This window comes from Oreochromis niloticus, linkage group LG17, assembly GCF_001858045.2.
Source record: "Oreochromis niloticus isolate F11D_XX linkage group LG17, O_niloticus_UMD_NMBU, whole genome shotgun sequence".
In the NCBI taxonomy this organism is placed as follows: domain Eukaryota; kingdom Metazoa; phylum Chordata; class Actinopteri; order Cichliformes; family Cichlidae; genus Oreochromis; species Oreochromis niloticus.
In genome coordinates this window covers 33,666,791-33,693,750 of record NC_031981.2, presented here as the reverse complement: position 1 = coordinate 33,693,750, position 26,960 = coordinate 33,666,791, and the positions used below count along the sequence as shown (strand labels likewise).

The window sequence follows — 26,960 nt, the reverse complement described above, 5'->3', positions numbered from 1 at the left end:
ATTTATTCAGAAATGGCTCTTAATAGTAAACAGTGCCACGTGAAATTTTTAAAGCCTTAAAAAATAAAAATCACAGGAAATGTATATTAACAGTCAGTTGTAACATAATGTCATCAAACAAGAAACTCTTTAGATAGCCGCAAGAAAATACAACTTGATTGGACAGTTAAGTCCAGCTCATGAACTTTTTTACTTGCTATAGGCTTTGGAGGCATTTGTGCAGGTAGAGCAGTTTGTGTTTAGAATGAAGAGGAATGCCACCAACTTCAAATGTGTATCATGTAAAAAGGTTCCCAGTAATACAGTACCTAACTTCTCCTGATCTACACCCCCCCTCAGAAAAATAAAAAAAATTCCATTTGCCTTTACATAGTTTTGGATCCTTTAACTTCCTGACACTATAACTAATCGGTAGGATTACAGAGACCATTGCTAAAACAAGAAGACTTGCGAGGGAGGGAGAGAACGCATCAGTTTATACTTCGCTTTCCTCAGGAATGTCTTTGGAGAGGCATCGTCGTCTTGGAAGCACTTCAGGCTCGTCCTACAGTTTGGCTCGCGCTCTGCTGGAAAAGATCTCAGCGTTTACATAGAATAACTTCCAAACTGAACAAAAAGCCATCACTAAACAACCCTACACACACGCACATACATTTTCACATTTGCCTTTTGAATGCTTTGTTTTCTTAATCGTGTTCTGTGCAGTTACCACTTCTCTAAATACCTGCTGGTTTCAAATGTTTTCTAATGAATGACAAGAATTTATTAGACAAACATTTAAAAAAAAAAAAAAATGTAACAAAGAAACATGACTACAGTTCTTTTATGTAAGGTTCTTTTATTCACTGGTGGACGTGTTGGTTTGACAGTAACTGTGGTTTGGTGTATCTCATTAGGCTAATTTGGTGGTTTTGGAGATCAGGAGGAGGAGAAGGCACCAGGTCAGTATGGGGGCGGGGAGTGGAGGGAAAGGGGTGAGGTTTCCCCTAATTGCTGAACTATGGTCAGTTTGGCACTTTATCAGTTTTATGATATACAGTTTAGGAACAGAGCAGGACAATAACATTGTTATTCCTGACATTACATGAAGCACAATTTTTCTTGAAATGAACACAGAGCATGTTACTGAAGCTAGCAAACTTTTTCTAAAGTCCAATCTTTTCTTCATAACGTCAGAACATAAGCTAATGCATTTATGTCATTTGAAGCTTAAAGGACAAGATCAGAACCCTCAGGCAGATGTTCACCAACATTTCAAAGAAAATACCATTAAGCTCACTGGGTACAAGTACTAGAGAAAGGAAATGGATAACTTTAAGCAAAAATTAAGAGCTGCTCATGTATTCACCCCGCGTGTTATTGTCCAGCTCTGTTTCTTTAAAAAGAGCCAGGAACTGAAGCCAAGACAGCATTCAAGGGCAGCATCACCCCAGAGACAGTGTCGGTATCCTGTTGCTGAGCATGAGTGGAGGCAGTGTGGCAACGGAATCATGTGATCACAGTCGGGCCGGTGCGTCCAGTCCTCTCGTGGAGCTGGGAGAGCTTGAGGGCGATGTCTACCAGAGGAGCCAGGATCGCCTAGACGAGATGCACAAAGAACAGTGAACGTCAGACTTCCTGTTCAGGTCATTCAGTTTATAGAAGTCCTTCAGTCACAAAGCAGCTTCTTCTGGTTCTGTATTGCTGACAAGCTGCCGTTAACGCCGCCAGTATGAGATATATGAGCAGAAACGTCAACTAGCAAGGCCCAACTGAAGAGCTGCTAAAATAAAACTACAGTTTGGTCCAAAATTTGTTAACCCCCATTTTAAGAAGCTCAGTTTTAAGTGGACAAATTACTTTAATTTTACATTTAAATATTGTTTTTAATACCTCAGACAAAATTCTGAGTTTCCTCCCCTGAGATATTCTGATCGACATTTACTTTTATTCAGTAACTGGAAACCACGGTCTTGTGATCAGGTGACCGACTTGGCTATTGAAGAATATCACGTTTCTTTGCTTTGAGAAACTTGTGTTTCCTTTGCAGTACGCTTTGGGTGGTTATCCATTTGCACTGCAAAGCTCTGTCTGTTTGCAGCTTTTAAATGGATCTGAGCAGAGACTACAGTCATCCTACTACTTCTATCAGCAGTCACATCATCAATAAGCACTAGTAATCCAGTTCCAATGGCAGCCATAACATTGGAATTATGAGTCGTTTCTCCTTACTTTTCTCTTCCTGTCATTGTAGTAAAAGTTCATCTTGATTTCATCTCTCCACTTTTCCCCCCCAAACTGTGCAGACTTTCTGACCTTCATGGTCCTCAATCCAAATCTAATTTAAAAACAACAACCACCAGTGGTTTGCAGCTACTTGTAAACCTGCATTTCCATTCATTAAGGCGTCTCTCAATTATTATGATCATCAACTTCTGAACAGGCCTCACCTGGCCATCAAACTGCTTGTCAATATAGTTATTTGTGAGTTGAAAATCTGCACTTCTATCACAGAGTGATGACTGATTCATGTCAAATCCACTACGGAGGTCTACAGAGGCAAAACTACAAAAAGTGTGGCCTTATGGGCTCAACTCTACATTCTTAAATCTACTATTTTTATGATTAAATTAGAAGAATCTATAAAATGTGACCAACATTTACACTGAATATGATTAACTGTGACAAAACACGACGCAGCGGATTCATAAAACAAGCGTTTTCGGTATCACAGTTTTGTGTGAGGTACTTTCTTTTCTTCTCTAAATCCACACAGAAATGAGGTTACCCCATGGGTGTGTAAATCAAACCCATCCAAAGTCAGCCAACTGAACCATTAACCTGCTGGCCATTTATCTGTCAAGCTCTGATTCTGAAGCAGTATGTTTCTGCTTATCTGTTCATTCAGAGTGTCCAAGCGCTGAAAAGGATAAAGAGCTGGAGCAGAACTTTTCCTTTCTTGTACTACATCACCTCCCTGTCTGCACCATTCAAAAGTATTTTATGAAGTGTCTAGTTGGAACTTGCACTCTTCATTTTTTCTTACCAGTCCTGATAACATAAGTCAAAACTTGGCCAAACATCTCCATCATCTCATCTCCCATGTTGAATAAAATCTCTCAAACTGTTTTGTTTTGTTTTTTTTGTTTTTTTGTTTTTTTTAGGGCTCCACCCACTGCTAGCTGGCCATCGTACACGTTACTGATCATTCCAGGCAATTCAAAAGGTCTAAAGCCCATGTGAATATTAAACTGCTCTAATATAGATGGATAATGGGGTGACAACCTTTATAAAGATCTTTCTTTTTTCCCCTCCCTCCTAAACGATTATTCACAAGCACGCAAAAAAAAAGATTTGTGAAAAAAGAAAAAAAAATTTGTAACTGTTTATTTTCCTATCTGATGACTTCATTGTCTAATCTTTTTCCTCCCTGGATCCAACCAGCTGGGATTACTCCTCTCTGTCCTCACCTGTGGATCCTGGTAAATTTTCTGCGCGTCCTTCTCGTAGCTGTCTATGTAGAGCCTGATGGTTGCTCCAGCACTGCCTGTACCGCTGAGACGGAAAATGATCCTCGAACCATCGGAGAAGATGATTCGGAGGCCCTGGGAGAGCGAAAAAGAAACAAAGATGTAAGAGATGGTGACAAATTCAAATATCGGCTGAGCAGTAACATGTGGTTATATAATGTATGAGGTGGGAGTTATTGCATGTGTGTATGCACAGGGGTATGACCTCATCAGGTATTTTGCCAGCTTTTGAAACGCATCATTAGCAGGTCTGATTTTAATAGGGAATCTCTGTTTTAAATTGGATACAGACTCTTAGTAGCATCTGAAGTGGGGAAAAAAAAATCCCCCTAAAACATGAGGCGAGCAGAGCACTGTTGCAGGATATGGTGTAAATTGTGGACTGCAAATATTAATGGGGTCTGTCTTGCAGGCCACTCACCTGGTTTTTGGAAACACTCCCATCGACAGGGTCTGTATAGGCAAAATTGTCAGCGATGGCAACCTCGTAGGTCTTATCACCCGATGAGAACTTCTTTCCTTTAAAGGATGCATCGGACATTGTCGCCTCCAGATCCTTCATCATCTTATTGGCAGCATCTGAGTCAACTTCCTCATAGTCGTACCTGGATGTGAAGTTAGACCAAGATTTTAAAAATATACATAGGATCTCATTTTCAACTACTTTTGATAATGACACATTTTTAATCTGAAGAGACAAAAGTAAAGAAAGTTTAATTATAACTGTTGCACTCCACTTGTGCTGCATTTCTCCAATTTGCCACTGGAAGGCGCCATTCCTGCATAGTCTCAAGCAGAGTTCTTTAAAATGTTTTGACAGTGGTGTTTAAAAATTCTTAACACTGTCAACAGTGTTTAAAAAAACCCTCATCTTTTAAGATTCAAACTCTCACTTCATAAATCGTAATTCAGGCATCGCCTCTGACCTGGTGAAAAAGTTCCTGCCAAACTTCTGCCAGTGATCTTTCAGTATCTCCTCCACGCTCTGTTTCCTGGTGGCTAAGATTGACAGCCACGCAAGCACCGCCCACAAGCCGTCCTTCTCACGGATATGATCCGACCCTGTTTATTAGCATAGAGAGATGTGACTGGATGAGGGGCACTTCTTACTGGTGTCACAGCTAAAAAAAAAAAAAAAAAAAAAAATGTGATAACCGAGTCTCACCAGTGCCAAAGCTCTCCTCTCCACACAGAGAGAGTTTACCAGCATCCATCAAATTCCCAAAGAACTTCCAGCCAGTTGGAGTCTCATACAGGTCCATCTGCAGCGTTTTAGCCACACTGAAACACACAGATTACATCATATAAGGAAAAAAAAGGATTCCTGATTGGCACTTTTGCCAATTTACCCAAAAATATAAAAACTATGCGTGTTTTGGTTTTTACTTGTCCAAGGCTCCACTGGTAGGCATGCTACGGGCCAGTCCTTTGACGCCGGTCTTCTGGAAGTACGGGATGCTTTTGATGTTAGCAGCAATGACAGCCACAGAGTCCGAGGGGTTCACAAAGAAGCCATGTTTACCCAAAACCATGTTGCGATCCTGAAGAGGAGACAAAAACATGGCAATCCTGAGCTGTGATATTACTTTATTCATTTACACTGTAAACACTGCAATAGTTACATCCTTTTTGCACACACTCTTTTCTTACTCTGTAATGCTGCCGTCAATTTTCTTGATATTTATCTATAATCACATCTGTCAACCCTGGATATTTATTATTTGGTGATTTGTATATATTGTGCTATTCTTTATATCTTAACATATTGTATTGTTAAATAGTCTAGTCTGTTTTTGTTAATGTTACTGTACTGGAGCAACTGTAACCCATATAATTTCCCTAGTGTTTAATAGTGTATGCTGATTCTGATAATCGGCAGCAGATAGGTTTAGTGTCAGTACTTCCTGAAAAAAAGCTTTTAAAACCCTTCAAATCCCAAAGTAGATCTTTTCTGTAAAACATCTTTTAGATTATATTGATAATTTTGAAGACAAGCTGACCAAATATTTCTTGTGATTTCTTTCTGTTTAGCATTTGGTCTGTTCCTTTCATGAAACACGATAGCTGTCAGGAGGAAGGGCGAGGAAAACAGCTAACTAAAAACATTCCACATTAAGTGCTGTTCCAAAGTTTAAATGAGTTCGATTCAATCTCACTCTGGGAAGTAGGCCTAAAATTTTGATTGACTCTCACGTAATAAAGAAAATATAAACTTGGAATGAAAACTTATTAGATATATATTTATTATATCCAATTATATTTTAAGTGATCTAATATCACAGATTCATATCCAGGTCCAGCCTTCATAACTCTGCCGCCCAGCTCTTGCCAATACAACTGTTAAATTATCCTTTATTAGGGGAATGCTGAAGAACTTACACCATCACCATCAAATGCAGCTCCAAAGTCATATTCTCCACCTTTCATTGTTTTGACCAGGTCAGCAGCATAGGTCAAGTTGGGGTCAGGGTGGTGACCACCAAAGTCTTCCTGGGGGACACAATTGACCGCAGAGTTTGCTGGAGACCCCAGCTCTTCACACACTATCTTCTTCACATAAGGACCAACCACTAGAGGGAGTGAGAGCGCCATTAAAAAAGGACATCACATGTTGCCATGGTCACTAACAGAACAAACTTTCCTTTACACTGTGATGCACAAAGATTATTTCCGTTTATGTTGCCGGTTGGTAATTTATTCAATTTAGGAACTAGTTTGTTTTTATCCACTGTTTGAATGACTGATTTGATACATGCTCATCCCTACCTCCATGCATGGCATCCAGTCTGACATTAATGTGATTGGCTCCTGAAAGAAGCTCCTTCAGTGCAGCAAAGTCAAATATCCCCCTTAGCATCTCTGCATAGTCATCAACTGAGTCCACAATCTCCACTGAGATAAAGCAAGAGGGAAAAGCACAGTTAGCACACAAGACTTGGTACAAATCACAGTATATGAAATTACACAGCAACATGTATTCAAGATTTGAATAGACTAGAACATGTATTTACAAAGACAAGAGAGTTCAAGATGTTGGTATTAATTTAACAAATTGTTTGTCTTTCAGTTGAAGGCAGGATTCTGCATCCCTGGGTCTGTTACCTGTGAAGGGCTTGAAAGTGTCCACTTCAAAGGTCTGCTTGCCAATCTTAGACAAATCCACTTTGAGGTCTGGGCAGATGTGATACTCCTGCAGGCCTTTACTGATCTCAAATATTTTATTTGTGATGCCCTCTGGAGCAGGTCCTACGGACAAAGTTAAACACTGGTTAGAAACCAGGCAATGCCCAAATATGGAACATTGAGGAGTGCTCAAAATATGACTTGGACTATACTGATTAGAGAAACCGTGGGTCTGTGCACTCGTCTCACCTCCGCTGGAAATGTTGTACTTGATGCCAAAGTCTCCATTGGGGCCTCCGGGGTTGTGACTAGCTGTGAGGATGATGCCACCCACTGCTTTTATCTTGCGGATCACACAGGAGACTGCTGGGGTGGACATGATGCCATTGTGACCAATCACTAGGTGATTTATCTGCAGGCAGGAACAGATGCAAACGTGCAAATTAATGGACACAGACAAAAGTGTGTGGTTGTTCACACCTCCAACCATAATGTAGAAGTAATAATGGTACTGATGCTCCATGCAAACGACTAAATTAAACACCTTTTCCATTGACTAACCTTGAGAAGGTTATCCACACCTTCCTTCAACATCCATCCTGGATTATTCCAGTTTGTTTTTTTTGTTTTGTTTTTTTCAATAGGTCAGATTGGGCAAATCAGTATTGGAGCTAACCCAAAACATTACTGCTTGATGACAGCATGAACTTATTTCACCCATCTTTGCACCATTATACTGGGTAGCTGTGCAGGTTTATATTTCATTTTAAATTTTGCTCACATGCAAGAGTTTGCCCCTGACTATGTTATTAAAATTTTTTACAATTGTATTGCCCAATACCAAGTGGTTAGATCAGCTGAACAGCAGCTTTGAGTAGCACCAGACTGGCTCTTCCAGGCAATATTAGGTCCTCTAACACACTAAAGGTATTCAAATCTGAAATACCGAGCCATGTACCAGTTTATTAATGAGTGATGAGTCTACCCTATAATGAAACTCAGGTTTGAGAAAACTGCAAGATGAGCTGACGAGTTCCATTTGCTGCTTTCAGCTGGCTGTAAAAGTTTGTCCCCATAAGACCCTCAAAGTGAGAGATATGTGTGCATTTATATATGTGAAACAAAAGTTTTAAATCCAGTAAGTGCAAATCTACAGTGGCCCTGAGAGGTCAAACACACTGCAACTTAAGAAAAAAAAAAATCAGCAAATAGGAAGAAACACTGCAAAAGCTCACAAAACACAACAGGAGTGATTAAGAGGAGATAATAATGTGCATGACAAGTTGCTCTAAACGGCTAATAGAAAACATATATGCAGTATTAAATGAATCATGCGATTGAAAGACAGTAGCTCGAGTCTTTTTTTCCACAGCACAATATAGATGAATCCTCAACTTCTTTTAAGTTGATCTCGGCACATTCCTTCGCATGTTTCAGTTTCTGTCACCTCCGCCGTTTTTTATTCAACTTCTATTGTGTTTTGTGTACTTTTCCAGCATTTTTTAGATTTGTATTGTGTTTATAAGTTGCAGTGCATTTGACCTCTCAGGGCCACCATACAAATCGCATTTGTTTATAGCCAGCTATATGACCTGAGCTGGCCCTGCTGCTCAGTGCTTTACAAGTGCTTGCAGAATAGTTTATATTTTGACTCCTTTTGTAGTTTGAAATCATGGCATTATCTCGCTCTATTTAACCACACAATGGTTTGCTTTGTGCAATCACACGGGCAGCAGTGCATCTCTCTGTAACTTATGAAACAATTTCACCCAGATTTCCTAATATAGACCCAAAATTACAAATGCCAACCAAGATTTGCCATTTTTGTGCAACTTGCACCTACTGGCATTAGAGGAACCCTGCATTTAGCAATGCTTCTTTGCATTAGATACAAGAAGGACAGAGTGGTCATCTAATGAGAAGGAAGGTCACAGATCGAGGCTAGACTACAATGAATATGTCCTCTCAGAGAGTGATGAGGCTACCTTGCAAATAATCAAGAAGGTAATAGGGTTTGATAATATTATGTTGATGCATTCTCACTGTGCATTTCTCATCTATGCACAAGACATATGCATAGCAACGTGACCGGCTGCAGACCACGCCCCCCGATGGCCGTGGTCTGTCGTTTGATGTTACTCAAACGAAGTAACCAAATCGTTTGAGTAACATCAGAGTGGAAGCAGCCAGTTACCACACATTCAATGAAACACCACAACGTTGGCTTATCGCGCCTTCTTTCCCAACATCTAAACCCGTTTTGTTCCCTTTTAGAGAGAGTTGGGCAAGACGGACCAAGAGCCAAAAATTTTTTTTTTTTAAAATTCAATGATTCAAAAACGCCGAGTCAGAGTGTAAATGTCAAAGGTAAGGGTCTGACATGCAAGCGACCTCCTTCGTGCACTTTATCCAAAAGATCACCACGGTCAAGCAGGCTACCGGAGACAGTGCATGGAAATCCAGAGGGGGGATGGCGATACGTGCCAAAGGTTCACTGACTGCTTTGGACCTTATGGAACAGTCAAGTAGTTTTCCATCAACACAGTTTGAATGAACTGGGGCCAATATCAAGGCGCAGATACAGGCAGGAATGTCATTCAGGATTCAGCGCAGTCTCTCGTGGTTAGGAGAGCTTGAAAGAGCACGTATGGCTGATTAGCCAGCCCAACTGTAGTCATTGACTTTAAAGCATTGCATAACTTTACATGAACCCATTTAATACAGAACTGAATAGCACCTCTCGCAACATTTTAACATGCAGAACGTAATCCATGTTTAAATACGTATATTTATGCTAGCAAGTTAATAATACATGACCTGACAGTAAATATTTTGAGCATTTGGTCGTATCTCGGTTAGCATTAAGCTACTTAAGTTACTCTAGCTTTCTAGGTAGCTAACTTTTATTTTTTTAAACTAACCAAATAATGTCAAACCAGTCAACAGACTAGTTATTTAGGAAAACATCTGATATACTTGACCGCTAGCTTGATGTGAGCCTGCTAGCTTACAAGCTATTCTACAGGAATAGACTCAGTGAGCTACACACAGACATACAGCAAGGACAGCAAAGGTGAACAACATTTCGTTCTGCTACTGACCCCGTTGGCAGCTGAAATCTGGACGATCAGCTGAATAGCGTCTTTCATGAAAAACCTGCCATCCCCTCCCACCACCAGAGCGGCCGTCTGGCGCTCGGCAGGCTCGATGACAGAGATAATGCTCTGGATGAAGTTTTCCGCATAGTGCTGGTTCTGCTGAAACACCGTCACCCGCTTCCTCAGACCGCTCGTGCCGGGCTTCTGGTCCGTGTACGGCTTGGTCTTCACTGTCGTAATTTTCACCATTTTTGACCCCCAGCGAGCACCAATGGTCACCCCCGTGTAATCCGCAGTCCGGTCCGACAAGCAGGCGACTGCAGAGTCGGAGCAACCACACGTACACACCGGGCAACTCCCCCCTTCAAACACCCGCCCTCCCGGTTTAAAGAGAAAGGAGGGCTCAAGGAAGAGTTCTTCACTCTCAACACCAGCGCAAACAGAAAGGTAGAAAAGTCAAAATTCCTACAGCTTTTCAGCCATTCTTAGATATTGCTTAAAAATGAATTTATATAACTGCAATATGCGGGAAAATGTCCACAGGGCTGTAGGCAAAATTTTAGAAACCGTAGGGAAACGCCCCCCACCGACCTTCAGATAAAGTTACTGATGAAATGCTCTAATCACAACTCAGGAGCTCATGTTGGATATTAAATAATACAAAAATATATGTTATTTGTGTTGTTTTATTTGCACTATATTTAAAAAGTCACACACCCAGCTTTTTGATCAATCATTTACGGTCTGATTCATTGAAATCTCATCCATCCCCTAAGTGTCTGAGATCTATTAGCCACTAACACCAAAAAAATAATATTTGCATTTTTTAAAAGATCTAAATAGTGTTATACATAAATTTTCATTACATTGTTGAATACAGAATTATGGTAGACTCTTTATTCGTAAAGTTGTCATTTTCGGTGGTTTAGAGTGGTTAAATTTAAACACTGAATGAGACTACAAATCTTCCCTACAGTTCATCCGCTGTATGAAACAAGCAGTTTCTATTGTGTGAGAACAAAGTTACACCTGCAATACTCATAGAGAAAGATGTATCGGTTTATTTGCAGGGTAACGCTTGCGACATAGCCAGTTTCGACCCATTGCTGTTTGCCTTTTGCTTCACAGTGTTTGATCAACATAAGTAGAACAAAGTTTACCGTCAGATCTGTCAAAACAGAAGGTTGTCCTTATGTTGGTACAGAAGTACTATGCAAAATCTTTGAGCTGCCCCTTATTTCTTCATATTGTGCTGAGAAATGGAAAATAGGTGCAGAAATTTATAGAAAAGTGCAAACTTAAACATAAATACAGACTGCTACAATAATGTTGAGGTCCAGACTATGTGGAGGCCAATCCATGACGTAGTATTCCACTGTGTCTTTTTCTATCTAGGTATGCTTTCACTACATTGTGTTTGGGATCAGACTACAAAAACAGAGGCTTCGTATGTTTTGCATATGGCTATAGGCTCACTGTTGTACCTCTCTCCTGATCTTTTCCATGAATACTGATGATGATTTGAACCAAAAATCTCAGATTTGGATTAATTGCTCAGTCAGACCTGTTGCCGCATTTTCAAGTCCTTATCTTGTGTAATTTGGCATACCTCAGCCTTTTCCCCCCATTTCAATTCATTACTGAGACCATTTCTGATGAGGCTTCAGTGAACAGTAGATGGATCAACTGAAGGTTGACCATTTCTCTGGTGCTGTGTCTGGAGATTTTTTTTCCTGTTTCTTAAAAATATGACTTGCAGATACTGTTCATCTGCTGTAGTCGTTTTTTTTTTAAGACTGACATTTCTTCTTTTGTCCTCCTCTTGCCCAATTTTCTTTAAGGTCATTGCACACCATGCTGAGATATTCCAAGTTTTCAGCTATTAAAAATGATATTGTTGGTGCATAAGTGCTATTTCAAGCCTGTCAAACAGTTTTAATTTGGGGATTTTTCATAGACTCAACAAAACAAAAATGGAACAAACTGGGTTTTTCCAACAAGCTGCTAGTTTTTTGCTGTGTTGTCTGTTATGTGCACACACCACACTGGGTCATCTCTTGGGTTAGGTACCTTTTTATACTTAAACTGTTCATGTCAGTGTTAACTGGCTTAACAAACAAACAAAAGTTCCTGTGAAAAATGATGACAAGCAGAAGAACTGGACTGAAAAAGCAGTCAATGTCCAAATAACAACTTTGAAAGACCTTCAGAAAGCCTGGAGAAATTTTTGCTCAAGACCATTTTTGACAATTATAAGTAAGTGTTACTTCTTGAAAGCAAAATATAAAGAAATGAGTGGTAGCACAACACCTTCGCACAGTACTATATGCATATTTAATATGCATACTAACAGTTGCAGGAAAAAGTTTCAGACTATAACATTATAACATAAATCTGAACCCAATTAATTTAATTGAGAAAAACAAACCAATATTACAAGAAATATGAACTTCTGGGATTAGCAGTAAATATCAATGTGTGAGTGGGTTCCTGGTTTTAAACAACAGGGATCTGTTCTTCACAAGAAATGTTTCTGGAAGTGTATCAAGGGATGAACAAAATTATGTGAGGAAAAAGAATTCTTTAGCATTGGTTTCTGTAACAGTCTGATTAACAACATGTTAATCAGACTGTTACAAAAGCCATTGCTAAAGAGTTTGCAACCCACCAATCACACAGATTGCATGCAAGTGAAGGATTTCCATTATTGAAACTAGCAACACACAAAAAAGGAAACTAAATCTTTTGTAAAACGCACATAACGCACAAGTCGTTTGGCAAAGCCACTGTCCAACTGCAAGCAGCTGAATGACACCAAACCCCTATGTTGGGAAAAGAAGAGCAGACAGGAGCCTGAAACATTAAATACATCTCACATGTCATGTGACATTTAGTGAGCTGGCTCTACTGTTTCAGTAGAGAAAGTCAAAGGTCAAATAATGGCCTGAGAGATATAAATAGAAGGTCAACACAGTACGTGACTAGAAAGGCCAAGGGCAAATAAAGTTTAGACCTGAGTGCAATGCAAAGGAATGCATTTCACTGCCAACCCCCAAATCCCCAACCCCTCCATACCCTGTAAAGAGTATGGATGAATAGCTGCATGGTTGTATAGTCTGCAAAGCTTGAATGAAAAGTTTAGGCACAATTCTTGGTTACATTCAACAAACATCCACAGCATTTAAACTGCTGCAGTTCAGTGTGAACAACTTCTAAGTGCATACTAGGATCAGTTTTTGTGTTCTTCACAATAGGAAATGAAAATCTGCTTTTCACAACTGTTATCTGAACTGTTATCTGTGCCTAAAATCATTCTGATTCTTTATAAATATTCTTGAACTGCAAGAATATGTAAGAAAATTAATGATTCCAGTTATAGCCATAATCAGCTAAACATGTACTTACAAGTGTCTCTAATTCCAGGAGACAGTGTTGGAGCCAGAATGGCATTCCTGTGTTTATGGAAAACTTGCTGATATTTCTCTAAGGTCAAATTCAATGAATCCTTGGCAGGAGTTTTCAATATGCTGTAAGAGATTTTTTTTCAAATAATTAGTATTGCTAATTTTCAAACACATTTAAGTTATGTGATCAGAAGGACTTTGTTCTTTTCCTTTAATTTTCTTATCTGTTCTGTTGAAACAAGATGGTAATGACATTCAGCAATATTAAACAGTAAAATCTACTGTTATATGACAAGAGTGATTAAAAAAAGAACACAAATTGTTGTCTTACCCTTAATAATGACATAACACTCTACTGTGACATGATAATATTGACATGATTTTGGAAATGTTAGAAATTAAACCCTTAATCTTCAATCCTTGATTCCATGTTTCACAGTAATAACAAAGTAACAAAGTAACAAAGACAAATTCAACAGAGAGAAATAATAATGAAAATAACAATAATAATAAAACAACAGAAGGAAAAAGAAAACAACTTAAAAACAGCAGGAAAATTGTTAACCATCTCCATTAAAACCAGACGTTACACAAAACTCATCAACTACCTACAAATTCAATATTACAGGCCAGGCAACAAGTCAGGCAGCTGAAATGATTTGGCGGTGATCCATTTCTCACAGTAAAAAAAAATACATATAATCATTAAAGCAGAGCTAGAACAACTTATGATAATTCACATTCATGATATAATGCCAGTGGATATAGAACAAATCGCTCTTTAGTGCCCATATTTAAAACCTTGATGAATACATTTTATCCAGAATATAAAGCGTTGTCCATTCAGGCTGGACTTTACATTCCGGGTAGTATGGACTCCACACAGCTGTAGATCCAGTCCTGTTTTTCATTGATGGGTAGGACATGTTGGCACACCTAAAGGAAAGCATCAATATCCTGCATCAAGCTTTTTACATGGAGTGAATGACTTAAATGTTAAAGTGTCTTTTTTCCCCCTAATAAAATAATAATGATTATTAATTCATTATAATATTAGCAAAGCAGCATTGTTACCATGCCTACTTACCATTTTGGCCCTGGCTGGCACTTCTACAGCAAACACGGTCATGCCTCTGCTACTGCAGCAGTTCCTGCTCTGCTCGTTGTTCACATGCACAGTCACTCTCTGGTTAGTCTGCAATCAAAGCAGTCAGTGTGCAACTGATTATTACACAGAATAGAAAGAAAAAAGGAAAAAAATTAACATATACGTTCTCATGATAACCAGGTGCACTCTTATAAAGTAGCTCCTTTGCATCACTGGATCATTCTTTTAGAGCTGCTCTCGTTGCTATGAGAATGGACACTGCTGCTGCATAACAATTACAAATGAATGGTGCGTCTCTATAGGTGTAGCAGTTGACTGTATTAAGACAGTAAGGTTTGGGTAGTGCTATCCGAGGCAGATGTACGGCACATACAAGTATCAATCACGCCGATGCTCTAAACAAACACCATTTTTATTTAAGGGATTATCTTTGACATTCTTATAATTCCTCCTACACAAATTTTGTACTCTACCTTGTTGGTAATGAGGGAGGAAATCCTGTGCTCCCCTTTGTAGGTGTAGATGAACACATTGTCATGTCCCCTCAGTGCTTTGGCCCCTGTTCTAGCTGTGATGGACTTCTGGAGCGCCTGGTTCAGAAGCTTGGGCCCTGAATCCATGCTGAGGGGCTGGATGGATGGCTGAGTGCTTTCACAGTGTACGTCTATCTGGAATGGACAGGCCTGGTGGAGCAGGAGGGAGGGTTTATGTAGTAAGTAGTCATGATGTGTGCCTAATATCAGGCTATTGCATGTATACCGAGGTTGTGTGTTTATGTATTCTGATTAACACCATATATGCAAACCCACCTCTACTAGCTCCAGCATACGGTTGTAACCCATAGCTTCCAGCGTGACCCACAGGTCTGCAGGGTCTCCATCTTTCTCAGTGGCCTCCATCAGGTTCAGCTCCATGAATCCCTGTCGTGTCAGCTGGTTCTTTCTCATATCAAAGTTTTCTGTTTCCACAAGGAGGTAGAAGACAGCTTTAGTATCACTGTAATATCACTATAATACTGTAATAGTGCCTTCTCCTACAATTAATTTCATATTAGTTTAATAATTTTTACCTTTGCAGACGGCCCAGGCTTCCTTGTCACACTTCTCTCCGCTGGTCCTGAGCTCAAATAAATTGTACTCCTCCAGGCTGAGCAAACCATTGCCGTCCAGATCTATAATCTCAAAAATGTCAGACAGCACCTCCCTGTGGCAGAAACAGAGCAACACAGAAATATCAGCAGGACTGCAGGCAGCCAACTTCAACTCTTTCAGATATCCTCACCCGTGTAATTCATGTCCTGTGAGAAGAACAGAGGTAGCAAAGCAGTGCACACTTTTATCACACTGAGCTTTATAAACACTTTATAGATTAATAAACACTGAAATTCTCACCAGTCAAACACTGTAAAACTGAGGCAGCCTCACCTGAACTCCCTGGTCAGGTCTAGTTCTTCTGTGTCAGTCCTGTAGACCAACTCCACGGGTTTACTAGAAGGGCTCTTTTTGCTCCTTTTCTTTAACCTGCAGCCACTGGTGAAGGGAAGCAGGTGGTATGTCCCAGCATTCAGTTCCCCTTTCCAAATATACTTCTACAGAGATTGAAAAAAAGAGGTGGCACAGTAAACAAACAACACCAAAAATATTCTAGAATACAATATTATCACATTTCAGCTTCAGAAATGATTTCAGCTTTTATAATCACAGTTCACTGTCGATCTGGGTCTGCCTTTTATATCAATCAAGTCCCAATGGCACTGATTTAATAATACTGACCTGTTAACACACCCAAACTTACTTCTTTGTCTTTTGACTCAGTGAAACACACTAAATTTGTGTCTTCTTTAGTTTCACCAGCTGACATGACAAAAAGTGCTGTGTCCACTGTCATCCATGCTGAGGACTTGTCTGAAAATTAGAGCAAAAACCACATAAATGCATAACGATTTTACACAGGATTTTAACATTTTAGCTCTATAGACTTTTTAATTCAGCACAGATTTTTACCCTACAAGCAATAAGCGAGGGATCAAAGAAGATCGACTTACCCAAGATTGTACAATTAGAAAAAAAGTTGACAAAATGAAAAAGGACCGATGAGATTTTACATTCTGTGAAGACTTTCTACAACCCACATTAATCCAGTCAGTGCTACTGATTGAGCCAAAACAAATAAACTGATGTGCGCCCTCATCATTAATGATCTTCCACTGAGCTGAAATTCAGTCTGACCTGATGCTATACGATGTAACAGACTGTTAAACAGCAAAAAGGAAAGTTAATCTTCTTTGTGATTTCTATTGAAATCTAATGGGAAAAATACTTTGTTACAGCATCACAGGGAACATCTAAAACCATTCAGCTAAAACAGTGGTTTTAGCTGTTCAAACACTGTTCAATAATGTACACCCCCTTTGAAATGTTTCTTCACCCAGTTAAAGTCCTCTGAAAAATAAAGTACAACCTCTTTCAGTCCTAAGCTTTTATATATCAGGATAATAACAAATAATCTCATCAGCAGGTCTTAAAATGAGGTAAATACAACCTCAAATGAACTACAAAACATGACATATTACATTATGTTGTTATTCCCAGAAGGCAGAAGGTTCCACACCATCCGGGCAAGTACAGAGAGACTCAAGAGGAGCTTCTATCCCCAAGCCATCCAGGCCCTAAACCATAACATGCCTGCCCTCCTGAATCTGCATTACTCCAAAATACCATTGGGGTATTCTAGTGAGAGATTAAATATGGCCCTGTCCCTTTCTTATAGTAATATACGAAACCCCAACTCAAAAGAAAAGAGAGATGGGACACTATGCAAAATCTAAATGGAAACAGAATGCAATGATTTGTAAATTCCATAAACCTACATTTTATTCACAGTAGAAATGTTTAAAGTGACAAAATGTACCATTTTAAGAAAATTTTAATTTGATGGCAGCAGCAAGTCTCAAAACAGTTGAGACAGAGGAACAAAAGGCTAGAGAAGTAACCGGTCCAAAGCTGGAGGAAAGACTAATTAGGTTAACTGACAACAGGCCAGTAATATGACTGGGTATAAAAACAGCATCTTAGAGAGTTTCTCAGAAGTAAAGATGGGCAAAAGTTCATCTGCAAAACAGTACGTCTACAAATAGTAGATGAATTTCAGGATAATTTTCCTCAACATAAAATTGAAATGGTTTTGAATATCTCATCAACTGCCTTTCATAATATCATCAAAAGACTAAGAGAATCTGGAGAAAGGTCAAAGATCAGCATTCGATGTCTGTGAACTTCAGGCCCTCAAGTGGCACTGCATTAAAACATTCTGGTGTGGAAATCAGGAACCGTTTCAGAAATCACTGTGAACACAGTTCACTGTGCCATCTGCAAATGCAGGTTAAACTGGCACCATCAATGCTGAAAAGCAGATTTTAGAGCAACACATGCACCCATCCTGACAACATCTTTTTCAGAGAAAGCGTTGCATATTCCAGCAACACAATGGTAAACTACATACTGCTTCTATTACAACAGCACGGCTTCACAGTAGAAGAGCCCGGGTGCAGAACTGGCCTGTCTGCAGTCCAGACTTTTCACCAAGTGAAAGCATTTGGGGCATCATGAAAGGAAAAAATATTTCTACAAAAAGACTCAGGACTGTTGCACAGCTAGAATCCTAAATCAGAGAAGATGGGACAACATCCTCTCCTAAAAGTCCAGCAGCTGCTCTGCTCACTTCCCAAATGTTTACAGATTGTTGTTAAAAGAAGAGGTGATGCTACACAGCGGTAAACAGATCCCTGCTCCAGGTTTTTGAGATCAAATTCAAAATGAGCCAATATTTTCTATAAAAAAGATACATTTCCTCAGTTTAAACATTTGTTATGTTTTCTATGTTCTATTGTAAACAGAAAATGGGTTTCTGAGATTAACAAATCACTGTTTTTATTCATATTTTACAACCACTTTAGAACTGCGGTTTAAGTACCAACCAGGTCTGTGGCTGAGGCCGAGTGGTTGGATGGTTAGGTAGACGGTTGTCGTGTGGGGGATGTGGAGCTGGTACTGCAGAGCGCTGATACTCCCGTCGTCTTCCAAAAAGAAGCAGCCTTTCATAAAACTGTGATGCCAACCCTAGAAAAATGGGAAATATTCCTGTCCCGACTCAGCATCCATACACATTAATATAATATCGAGGAAACAGTGAGGAATGACAGTTGTTACAGTTGCATAAATACTATGTGTACAGTTTTCCTTAGTTACTTGTATGCTATTAAGTTTTACTATGTGTGACCCCATCTTAGATCTCAACACAATCTGTACACAGTTTTCCTGTTTGACAACAAAACACATTTATTCATTCAGCAGAAACCAAAACTAATCTGCAGTTCCTGTTTAACAGGAAGACTGATCTCGTGATAGGGACAAAGTGAATAAAGCAGTCAGTCATAACAGTTAAGCAGCTCGCTTGATTAACAGAAAGTGCCAATGAGATAATTACCACTCCAATCTTCACGGGGGCATATCCATTATTACCCAGCTAATGTCAGCTCGGCAGCATGAAAACACACGTTATACACGCGCTGATCCAGAGGAGGGCAGCAGAGTCCCACTGCCTTTCTGCCACAGCCTGAACTAAATCTTCCTCTAGGACTTGATATGGCAAATTGGAGTCCATTTAACTTTGATAAATACAGACTTTTCAATCTTGGGCCAGCGGTCATTCAAAACTATCAAGAGGCTACTTTGGCAAAATTTATGAATCCTAATATTTCTCTCCTTTTGAAATCCTGTTGTTCTTATTTCTGGCAGCACAACCGAAATGAGGTCATAATTTGAAATTGAACAGGAACATCAGCGCGAGGAAGTTTTCATTCCACTCATTGGAGACACATTAAATGAAAACACAGTTGGTGTGGACACACGGTAAGAGGGCATTGAGGGCCAACCACGTCTGGAATAGGCTATATATCCTTTTAGTGGACAAATAAATCACCAAGTTAAACAAAGAAAGTACCATAAAGACGGAGCATGTCACTCCTTTAGAGAAAAGCTATTTTCTCAAAGTATTTATCTTGGGCTGAGAGGCATAAAAGATCAAACCATAACACTTCAGAGGTTTGTCCAGACAATATTAAATGAGGGGAAATGCCACAGGCTCCCATCCACTGCTTAAAGACATCAGAATTAATGCCCCCATAGAGAGAGGGTCAGCCTGCAGACTAATACAGGCGCTGTCACCTGCTCCGGCCACAGGTCTGATTTACTGTTCCACACAGGGTCACAGGACACTGAACCAGCCACACACACACACACACACACACACACACACACGAGCGCACATTTAAACTGCAGCCTTCTTATTTTGTTACACTTGTAATCTGTACATAAACACAAACACTCAGAATAAGTAAGAATAATCCTTACTGGCTGGGTTTCTTTTCATGAAGACATATTTGCATCCCACACACACACGCACACGCACACACACACACACACACACATACACACACACACATATTCACACAGTTACAAAAACACATCCTACCCTCCACCCACCACCTCCCAGTCATCAGCCTGTGGCAATATAAAAGCCAATATGGCGAGCAGAACTTCCCCTCAGAGGTAATCTCTGGACAACCATTCTTTTACCTCGAGGTTGTCTGGCCCTTTCCAATCTCAACACCGCGCTCGTACCTGAGAGATGGAGCAGGGGGTTGTTCGTTTTATTTATTTATTTACTCCCCACCCCCACCACCCCTTTTGCTGTAAAGCAAACCAGCTGAGGTTAAGCCAGAAAGAGTGAAAACAAAGAGTGTGAGATCAATACAGTGTATATCTGTCTGCCCTGGGCTAAATTCGCCCATCAAAAATACTGCATGACACCAGGCAACGCTGTAGAGCTTCTTATAATGGGGTCCCTCCCACAAGGACCCCACATACTTAAGATTTCCAGTTTGGTCTGTGATTCAAACTTAACAATATCTATAGATGATTTAGAGTTTATGCATTAATGTTAAATTTCTCATTAAATTAAGTTTTCTCTAATCAAATGCTGGTAAAAATGTTACCAAAAAAAAAAAAGCTCAGGTTTGATCCTAGAAGAGTCATGATTTTATTTAGTATATGAATGTGGTTTTAAAACAGTGATTTCAATGGATGAACTCTTATTTAAAGCACAAACTGATTGATGATGACTTTCATTATCACTTAATTATTTCATTTGGTTAAATTAAACACAAATGTACACTCTTCTCTGGTTCCAAGTGTACAAGCCAGTGTAATAGACTGAGAGGCTCTGGGAAGAACTGACAGGTTAACCAATAATGAAGTTATTCATTAGATGTAGCTATGAAGTCAAAACGACTGAAGGGGGTTACCTGTAAACCTGAAGGCTCTGGGAATTTGTTGGCTTTAGTGCTGCTGGATGTCATCGTGATTGAGCTTGACAGAGACGAACGTCTGCTGCGAGCTGAAGAAGGCCGGGAGGATGATCGGTTGTCTGCAACACACACACGCAGGCCAGACACGTGAAAATTCTCATGGACAAACACACACACACAAAAAGCATCTTTTACTGACAAATAAATTAAGCACAGCCCGTGCCTTCCCTAATTCTTATTCAAAATCTATTTCCAAGTTCAAGCAAACATAGCTACCTTGCATTTGGCTTCTGAGAAAGTGTGATCTGAGTTCAAGCTTAGTTGAATTAATTAAAGAACCATTTGAAAGCACAAGTGGTGTAATGGGTCCTTTTCAAATCTATTTCTCTCACAACTTTTTTTTTTCCTCGAAGACTAATTGAAGCTCGAAAATGTCAATTCGCTAATGAGTGGTCTGATTGTTTCGAAGTCTGGGAAATCGAGATGCGAAGGACGACGGGCTTATGAGCAAATTACCGTAGCAAAGAAATAAACAGACCCACTGTCATGGTGTTTGTCACGGATCTATTTTGCTGGGACTATTTTAGGAGCTCTAAAGATGCACTAAAACGTAACCCCCCAACAAAAGCTTCCATGCGAGTTCATATTGAATGTTGGGGTAGTTTTTTCTTCAGCAGAGTGAACAGATAATCATCTCTCAGCAGTTCTTGGTAAAGAGAAAAAAAATATGCCAAAATGACCCATGTCTGATATGGTTAAAATGTATATCTTGGGGCAGTTCTGGTTTCTACTGACAAATCTAAGACCAAATGAGCAGTCCAAATTGTTTTCGAGCTGGAAGAATAACCCATTCAACATGTGCGATCACGTAGCATCTTGTGTCAGAGCCTTGTTAAAATGTAACGCGTATAAATCAATACATGGGAGAGGCGCAATAATGTGATAATCCCGACTACTATCTGGAAGCTCATTTGTTTTTGCAGCAGTGGTGGACTGGGCCTCCTCTCTAATCCCTCATCATCTCCCCAGTGAGAAGTGGTGGAATCCTCCAAATCAATAACATGAACATGGACTGACCACTTAAATCAACCCCATCTATCTTCCCACTGTGAGCCTGTCCTTGGCTCGCTCATCCTGGACCTCGGTTCTTTTCAACACAGTGCTTCCAAAGTGAAAAAGTGAGCGTTTTACATCCACTTAATAAAAAAAAAAAGTGGCTGGAGAAGCACACATTTCTCATGTTTGTAAGAAATAGTAGTTTAGCAAGTTGGAAATTACCAACTTCAAAAAAAAGAAAAGAAAATAATCATGTAGGATTTCAAAAGTGATTGAACGCCTCGAGTTTTCCTCAGAGTTGACAGAGCCAATGTCAATCTCTTAATGGCAGAAATGATTACTCAAATCAAAACACTTTACAGTCTCCTCCCTCCAAACAGGCCACCCTAATTGTGTGGCTATTATGATGTATGGACTGTCTTAATGAGGTGATTTGTCATGGAGTGAGTGAAAAATCGATCAATAACAAAGCAAATGGGAAATCTGTGTGTATGGGTGTGCATCCAAATATGGGAATTTTGCACAAAACTGTTGTATAGTTGTTGTGTGTTTTTTTTTTTTTTTAAACCCAAATTTTTACATCCCCATTTTCTTTTAGCTCACTCTAGAAGGTCGAATCCTGCACCTTTCTTTGGTGTTGTGTCTGAGTCCACTCGCTGAGTTGCTGATGACACGGAGCTCTTTGGCGGGCTGTATGATTGACTGCCAAAGTTCAGTCTCTTCAGCTTGGCATCAGCCTCAAGTCTCTCCAAAGCAGCTGTTTGACACTGCTCTACTGTAGACGCAAACAATCTGCAGAACTGACAGCAGCAGGAAAGCAAGAGTAAGAGGATGATGCATGAGCGATACTTTGAAGCAACAAGCAGTGGCACAAATGTTTACAGTCTGGTGTTAGGCAGTGTTAAGAATGAATAGAAGACGTATTAAATAAACACAAATGTGGAAAAAACATGAGAAAGAATTAGAATTTTGTGTTACTCATTAATGTTCTGAGTAAATGACATATTAAGATATAGCGTATCCATAACTCTGTTGCAATGAAACAGATTCAAAAGTCCAATGTAAGCAAGCAATAACAATAATGATGGAAGACTGAAAATTCAGTATAAACCTGATAATTTCAATGTTTGTTAAAGGCTGCACGACTGCACAATATGTGATACAGGAAACAGGGACAAGGGCTTTTAAGGTAAGCTGTATATAAAGTATAATTACATAAAAATCAGCAAAAGTCATTTCATATGTCTACACTTACTTCTGCATAGTGCAATTTGCCATCCTTGTTGATGTCAGCCAGTGAGAAGATAGCATTCACCTCCTCTTTCGTCATTTTCTCTCCTCTCTAGAAGAGCAAGCAAATATGCTTCAGTTGTGTTGCCATGTGATTGGCCAGTAAGATATCTGAGGTAATGAGTAGCTGAACAGTTGTACCTAATGTCTTGATGCATCCTCAACCATCCGTGTAAGTAAATCCCAAAAGGTTGATTCTGTTCAGTCTAAAGAAGTCACTTGGATGAGTGACGAAACATTTCTCCCACTGAAAACGCTACTTCCAGATGAACAGAATCAACCTTTTGGGAGTTGTACCTAATGAAGTGGCCAGTTAGCTCAATAATGACATCTATAACAAACTTATATAACCATATACCATACCATATTCACTTTATATAACTAAAGTATAACCACTTGATGAAAATCTAATCCAAAGTGTCAGGCTACTCACAGTGATTAAGGCCTTCTCCAGTTCACTGTGTGTGATGTAGCCATCACCGTTCACATCCATCTTTTTAAAAACCCTCATCAGCTCACTTTCCTCAGTTTTCTCCTCGTGCTTGAGAATCTCACAAAAGTCATCAAAGTTCAGCTTAGATGTTGTAGCAGTCCAGTATTTATTAAGAGTGGCATGGGATGGATTTCTACCAGCCTGTTGAAGAACTAAATGGAGGAATAGGAAACAAATGTTTAAATAAATAAATGAAAAAAACAAAAACAAGAAAACCCAATATCCACATTGTTCTGATGGTGCTCAATCATCTGGGTAAAGAAAATCGTTCAGATGAACAGAACCGAGAATATTTTACAGTGAGACATGCAACCTTTTACCTCAAAAAATTTGATGCCGACTCAAATTCAATAGAAATTATAATTAATTTAAAAAAAAGACAAGAAAAGAAAAGAAAGAAATTCTAATTAAATTCAACACTTAAGGAGAAGTTTCTTTTCAAATTTGGCCATCCCTCCAAATACGATGAGCAGATGTCCTTCTTTAAGTGGAAATGCCGCAGCATTTCTGTTCCCTGACCCCCTGTCCCACATTTTATCTACAGGACATGTGCTTTTCTCCATACTCGATTTTACCAAATGCACATGAGAGGGAGGGATGGTTTTTTTTTTTTTTTTTATATAGTCAGAAGGTTACCCAGTATAATGCCATACTCATCAAAGAGTTACAAGTTTCAACTCACCCCCCCCCCAAAAAAAATAAAAAAAAATAAATCACAGCCTTGGATGAATTTTCAGTTTGAACAGAGGGGGGAAATATGGTGTGAAGTCACAGAGTATATGTGTGCCATAATTGGCAATTATTGCTAAAAACTGGGCAGCACGGTGGCACAGTGGTTAGCACCTGAGCTCACTTCCACCATCAGGCCAGGGTCTTTCTGTGTGGTGTTTGCATGATCTCCTGTTGTTTGCATGGGATTTCTTCGGGTACTCCGGCTTCCTCCCACAGTCCAAAGACATGCAGTACCCTGCCTCTCGCCCTAAGACAGCTGAGATAGGCTCCAGCCCCCCCAGCCCAGAATGGATATAATTGCTAAAATTGGTCTAAAAAAATAAGTGTGCCAGTTTATAGATGCTTCCCTAATAAAATATTAGATTGTATATAAAGACTGTCGAATGAGGCCATAAGAGCAAATTTAAACTTTTACTTCAGAGAACTGCAAACATAATTGGGCTTTACATGGCAAATGCCAATCCTGTATTTTTATCTTTAATTTAGAGATGAAAAACCTCCCGTCATTGTTAATGTTTGCCCCACATTTAGGTTGTTGGGATCTGGTCACCTTGGTCTCAGAGTTTGGGGGAAATTCCCATTTTCTACTTTCAATCATTTCTCTACATAGTATATGTATAGAACGCAGATAAAAGTCGCCCATTATAGTTAAACTCACCGATAAATACTTGTTACTTACTACACATCACAATCACAATGAACTGGTTACAAAGGTTTATTTGTTGCTAGCGAACAATCAGTGCGTTGTCATTGCTTACCACGGCATAAGTGCTGTTTCGAAGTGATATTTGTCAAACTAGATCTGAACACAGCCAGGTACGCGGCTCTGCACTGCATGTAGAAAGCCTCATCCTCTTCAGAAGGACGGGGTGACTCCTGAAAAGACATCTTTCGAAGAACAGCTCGACCTGCTTACCCTTAGCTAAGTCTCGCCAGCTTAGAAAAAACGGTAGCCGGATATGGCAGCTTTTACCTCATTATCAAGCTGTGACCATCATGTTTAACCAGCTAAATGCATTGTATTGAATCAGCCTACAATGAAACAATGACATTTATCCTCACACATCATCACTGGTACATCTAGGCTGTTGCTATGTAAACAAAAAAATCCAACGGTACGCATGAAAACGGACACGGAAGAAACACGCGTTAAACGTTCCGGTTGCTTTTAAAACGGACGTGAAACGGTGCTTGACCTGCCGAGGTGATTAAAAACAATATATATAATTAAAAACATCGCATTTAAAACGTTGTTTGACTCTTTGTTTTTAAGTAAATGTATTTTAGGAAGTTCGTATGTAGCAAAACATAAAAACTACAAATGCGATCGCATAGTAAGCTGTTCCTGAAGGCTTTAAACTTGAAAAGAAAAGAAAAAGAAGCTCAAGTATTCTTCAGTGAAAATTTCGTAGCTCTTTATTACTTTAGGTCGTTCATTTATGATTTTTTTTCATATCATCTATGTTAACATGAAAGAATATGTACATAACAACAATTCAGGCTGTGAACACTCATTAAAGTCATTAGTATCACCTGTTTAAGTAACTGTGGGCAATGCAGCCCTACATGAACTACTCCAATAGTTTTTTGCTGCATTATAGTTAACTTAAGTTGCAACAAGTTTTAAAAAAACAAAGATAGTTTAGAGGTTTTAAACATACTTGTAATTTATATTCACACTTTTCATAAGACCTTTTCACATATATAGAAGTTCTTAAAGGTTTGCTGATAATGTATTCACAGCTACAGGACAAAGACATCATTTTTGTAGTTTTGCCTTTATACACCACTACAGTGGAATTTAAATCAGGCAATCATTTTTAAACACAGTCCCCCGTTCTCAGAGGTCAAATAAGTGGACAAACAATCATAATTTTAAATATAAGTATTCTTTTCAATACTTAAATGAAAATTCTTTCCTCTCAGTGAGTACCTGAAGTTTAGACATCACCAGAGAGTCAGCATTCTTCATTTGCTCCTTTTTAGTGGGAGTCTCTGCATTCATTTTCGTAAACTGACAATTTACAGTGTACAATTGAAAAGTTGCTCTGTTAGCTTGGTGAATACTTCTGGCAGCAAAAACCCAAGAAAGAGGAGCCATCGTGGAAGGACAGGCCCCTGCACGGTATGTACCTCTGGCAGATAGAGGAGGTGGTTGACATGCAGAAATCCTACCATCCTACCAGTGGCTGGACTGAAAGACAGGATAGAAACAAGCTTTAAATACAAGATCCATAGAGACAGGGGTCTACCACTCCAGGCAAGACCCCAGGTGCAGACTGTGTAAAGATCCCCCTGAGACAACCCAGCACATAACAGCAGGGTGCAAGATGCTAGGAGGCAGGGGAAACATGGAATGCTATAACCAAGTGGCTGGCATCGTATACAGACACATCTGTGCCGAATATGGACTGGAAGTCCCGAGGTCAAAATGGGAGACGCCCTCTAGGGTCGTGGAGAATGACCGAGCTAAGATCCTGTGGGACTTCCAGATACAGGCGGACAAAATGGTGATGGCCAACCAACCGGACATAGTGGTGGTGGACAAGCAGAGGAAAATGATTGTAGTGATAGACATAGCTTTACCGAATTACAGCAACATCAGGAAGGAGGAACAAGAGAAGTTGGAGAAGTACCAAGGGCTAAGAGACGAGCTTGAGAAGATGTAGAGAATGATGGTAACAGTGGGTGGTCCCAGTGGTAATCTGGGCGCTAGGTGCAGTGACTCCCAAGCTAGGCGAGTGGCTCCAGCAGATCCCAGGAACAACATCTGAGATCTC

General features: G+C 39.6%; 2 protein-coding genes across 2 annotated transcripts; both read right to left on the bottom strand.

Annotated features, from left to right (window-relative positions):
- Nucleotides 1-821: 821 nt before the first annotated feature.
- Nucleotides 822-10,090, bottom strand: pgm1 (phosphoglucomutase 1). The gene is made up of 11 exons (XM_005457087.4): nucleotides 9,734-10,090; nucleotides 6,882-7,044; nucleotides 6,612-6,755; nucleotides 6,276-6,401; nucleotides 5,889-6,079; nucleotides 4,896-5,050; nucleotides 4,675-4,790; nucleotides 4,436-4,571; nucleotides 3,931-4,114; nucleotides 3,450-3,584; nucleotides 822-1,578 (listed from the first exon to the last, which is right to left on the bottom strand). The coding sequence occupies exons 1-11, from the start codon at nucleotides 9,977-9,979 to the stop codon at nucleotides 1,489-1,491; spliced, it is 1,686 nt and encodes a 561-aa protein (XP_005457144.1). The 5' UTR covers nucleotides 9,980-10,090; the 3' UTR covers nucleotides 822-1,488.
- Nucleotides 10,091-12,291: 2,201 nt separating this feature from the next.
- efcab7 (EF-hand calcium binding domain 7) lies at nucleotides 12,292-25,323 on the bottom strand. Its single transcript, XM_005457088.4, has 13 exons — nucleotides 24,939-25,323; nucleotides 23,389-23,600; nucleotides 22,921-23,007; nucleotides 22,291-22,465; nucleotides 20,607-20,728; nucleotides 18,219-18,360; nucleotides 16,037-16,146; nucleotides 15,667-15,830; nucleotides 15,312-15,445; nucleotides 15,052-15,200; nucleotides 14,716-14,925; nucleotides 14,222-14,329; nucleotides 12,292-14,070 (listed from the first exon to the last, which is right to left on the bottom strand). The coding sequence occupies exons 1-13, from the start codon at nucleotides 25,066-25,068 to the stop codon at nucleotides 13,990-13,992; spliced, it is 1,824 nt and encodes a 607-aa protein (XP_005457145.1). The 5' UTR covers nucleotides 25,069-25,323; the 3' UTR covers nucleotides 12,292-13,989.
- Between the last annotated feature and the right edge of the window lie 1,637 nt (nucleotides 25,324-26,960).